The 2,422-nt window shown below is 38.6% G+C and overlaps 1 protein-coding gene across 1 annotated transcript in view; it reads right to left on the bottom strand.

The window, feature by feature from the left end:
* Nucleotides 1-350: 350 nt before the first annotated feature.
* The window catches only part of LOC106103344 (cytoplasmic dynein 2 heavy chain 1-like), a 10,240-nt gene continuing 8,168 nt past the window's right edge, over nucleotides 351-2,422 (bottom strand). Inside the window, exons 20-24 of the mRNA XM_013283083.1 lie at nucleotides 1,795-2,014; nucleotides 1,438-1,553; nucleotides 1,227-1,372; nucleotides 896-1,063; nucleotides 351-530 (exon numbers count right to left, since the gene is read on the bottom strand). Coding sequence (XP_013138537.1) covers nucleotides 351-530; nucleotides 896-1,063; nucleotides 1,227-1,372; nucleotides 1,438-1,553; nucleotides 1,795-2,014 — 830 coding nt within the window. The remainder of the gene's footprint in view (nucleotides 531-895; nucleotides 1,064-1,226; nucleotides 1,373-1,437; nucleotides 1,554-1,794; nucleotides 2,015-2,422) is intronic.

Raw genomic sequence — 2,422 nt, 5'->3', positions numbered from 1 at the left:
CCCCGCCCACTGACGACACCACCCACTGCTTCTCTTCAATCTACATACAAACATTTCGTCACAATCCACTCACGATACCACCCCACTGAGGGGTACGGAGTCCTAGGTTAAGGTTAACACATGTTAATTTTTTTCACACGTATTTAATTCCCCGATATATGCAGATTTCTTTACCTTAAGAACGGGTAAAAGTGCTCAGACATTCGAAAATAAAAAAAGCACATTGGTACATGGCGGGATTCGAACCCAGGACTAACAGATTACAAATCAATTACTTAACCCTTGAACAACTAATTCTCCTATTAACACTTATTTGACTTATTAAAATTGTCTTTTGAAATAAATGAACTTTAATAGATATAAGTGGTCACCTTATTGAGTATATCAGTGAAGTCCTTCACGATGGTGACAGGTCTGTTGGCCTTGTCGGTGTGCGCGGCGAGCGCGAGCCGCGCGCCCGCGAACCACACCTCCAGCTCCGAGAGCGCGCTGCGCACCGCACTCTCGTTTGACGCAGAACAACTTATTTTCTAACCAGAAACATTTCAAAATTATAACTTAATAATCTTACAAATCTATGCTAATATTGTAAAGAGGAAAGATTTTTATTTTTGTATGTAAAAACTACTGGGTCGATTTCAAAAGTTCTATCACCATTAAAGACCTACGATATCAGGAAGAATATAGGCTATGTATTTTACTATTTTTGAATTCCACGCGGACCTAGTCACGGGCGAAAGCTAGTTATTTATAATTTCGAAAACTATATTTTCCGAGATAATAAAATTATACCAGATAGACAGATGCAGAGAAGACATTCAGTTTAGTATTAATTATTCGAGCACGATATAAGGATATTAAATTACGAATAAAAAAATATGGAGTAAATGATCACCTGCAGAGCCTTTATTTGTTTTTTGATGTTATCAGCAACATTCAATAAATCCTTCAGTTTGAGTGTCTCGGGCGACTTGTACTGCATGTCTAGCAGACTGAACACTTCCCTCCAGTGATGCTCCGTGAAGTCAGACCCTCGTAAGTACTTTAGTGCTATCGTAAGATCCTAATAGTAACATATGAAACAACCAATTATAAAGGGGATGTTTTTATTACCTAATTGACGGGGGCTTTATTTTATCACTTCATTGTATATAAATTATTATGTTTTTTTTCCCAGGGTATCCTAAAGGTACGGTCATTTAAAGAAAGAAATACGATATACTTACGGTATATTTATCTAGTGTCTGTTTGAGGAACAGCGTAACGGAGGTGTATGGCTCGAAACGCGCGCACCACTTGATGCAGAACTCATCCAACAGATGCAACTTCTTTTGAAACACTAACCATTCTTGTTCGCCAATAGATTCATATTCTAAAAAAATAACAAAATAAGCTTCCTAGAAAAATTACGGTTCTAAGTAAAAAAATACGTCCTACCTTCGTCATAATCTTTGAAGATCTCCCACTGATCCACCGATTCTTTTATAAGTTTTTCAGCGTCTTTCCATGTATCAGAAATCGTTACATCCATATTGAACTTTTGGCATTCCTTCCTACAAATGTTAACTTTGATAAACTAAAACACAGACAACGAGTAATAAGACTAGTATACTACTTTTCAAACATCTTGATTGCTCAAGGGAAACTGCGCACTGCGTAATATTCTTTCTCTCTATGTTTTATTCACCCCATAAAAGGAGTGTTCCACAATGATGACTGAGATGTCCCAAACCGCCAAGATATGTAAATGATAACTTCTATACTACTCTACTCTTATTTCCAAAAATAACTTACAGCAACTCGTCTCTCTCAGACAAGTATTTTTCCCATTGTTGTTGTGCCTCGAACACGGAGTGGCATTGGGCGCGCATCTCAGCGTAGTCCGCGCCCTGGCCGCCCTGGGCGACCTGCCCGCCCTCCAGCCGTGCCCTGGCCCGCGCCCATCGCGACACACACGCCTCCACGCAACTGCTCAGGTTCTCCCATTCCCCTTTCAACCTTGACTTTACTATTTCTGCCTAAAATATAATAAGACGTGATAAATAAACATTCCACACAGGAATATCATATTTTTGCAATACTTTTGCATAAAAATATTTATCTTACTTAGATTATAAATGCGAAAGTTTTAATGGATGGATGGATGTTTGTTAGAGTTTGCTAATGAAAGGGCAAAATGTATTTCGATGAAATTTGACACAGATGTAGAGCATAGTCTGGAAAGGCACATGGAAACTTACTTGCTGATATTTTTAAATAGAGCGCTATGTATTATTGTGATTTAAAGTATATGTTACTATTCAATGACAATACACAAGCGTAAGTAAAAACGATACCTGATGTTCGAACATTTGCTGCTGAGCCAACATTTGCTCTCGAACTTTCTGCCACTCCTTCACCGAGTGGTCGACGAAATGGTCGC

Source organism: Papilio polytes, unplaced genomic scaffold (genome assembly GCF_000836215.1).
Source record: "Papilio polytes unplaced genomic scaffold, Ppol_1.0 DF823823.1, whole genome shotgun sequence".
NCBI lineage: Eukaryota > Metazoa > Arthropoda > Insecta > Lepidoptera > Papilionidae > Papilio > Papilio polytes.
This window is presented reverse-complemented; position numbering and strand designations above follow the sequence as displayed.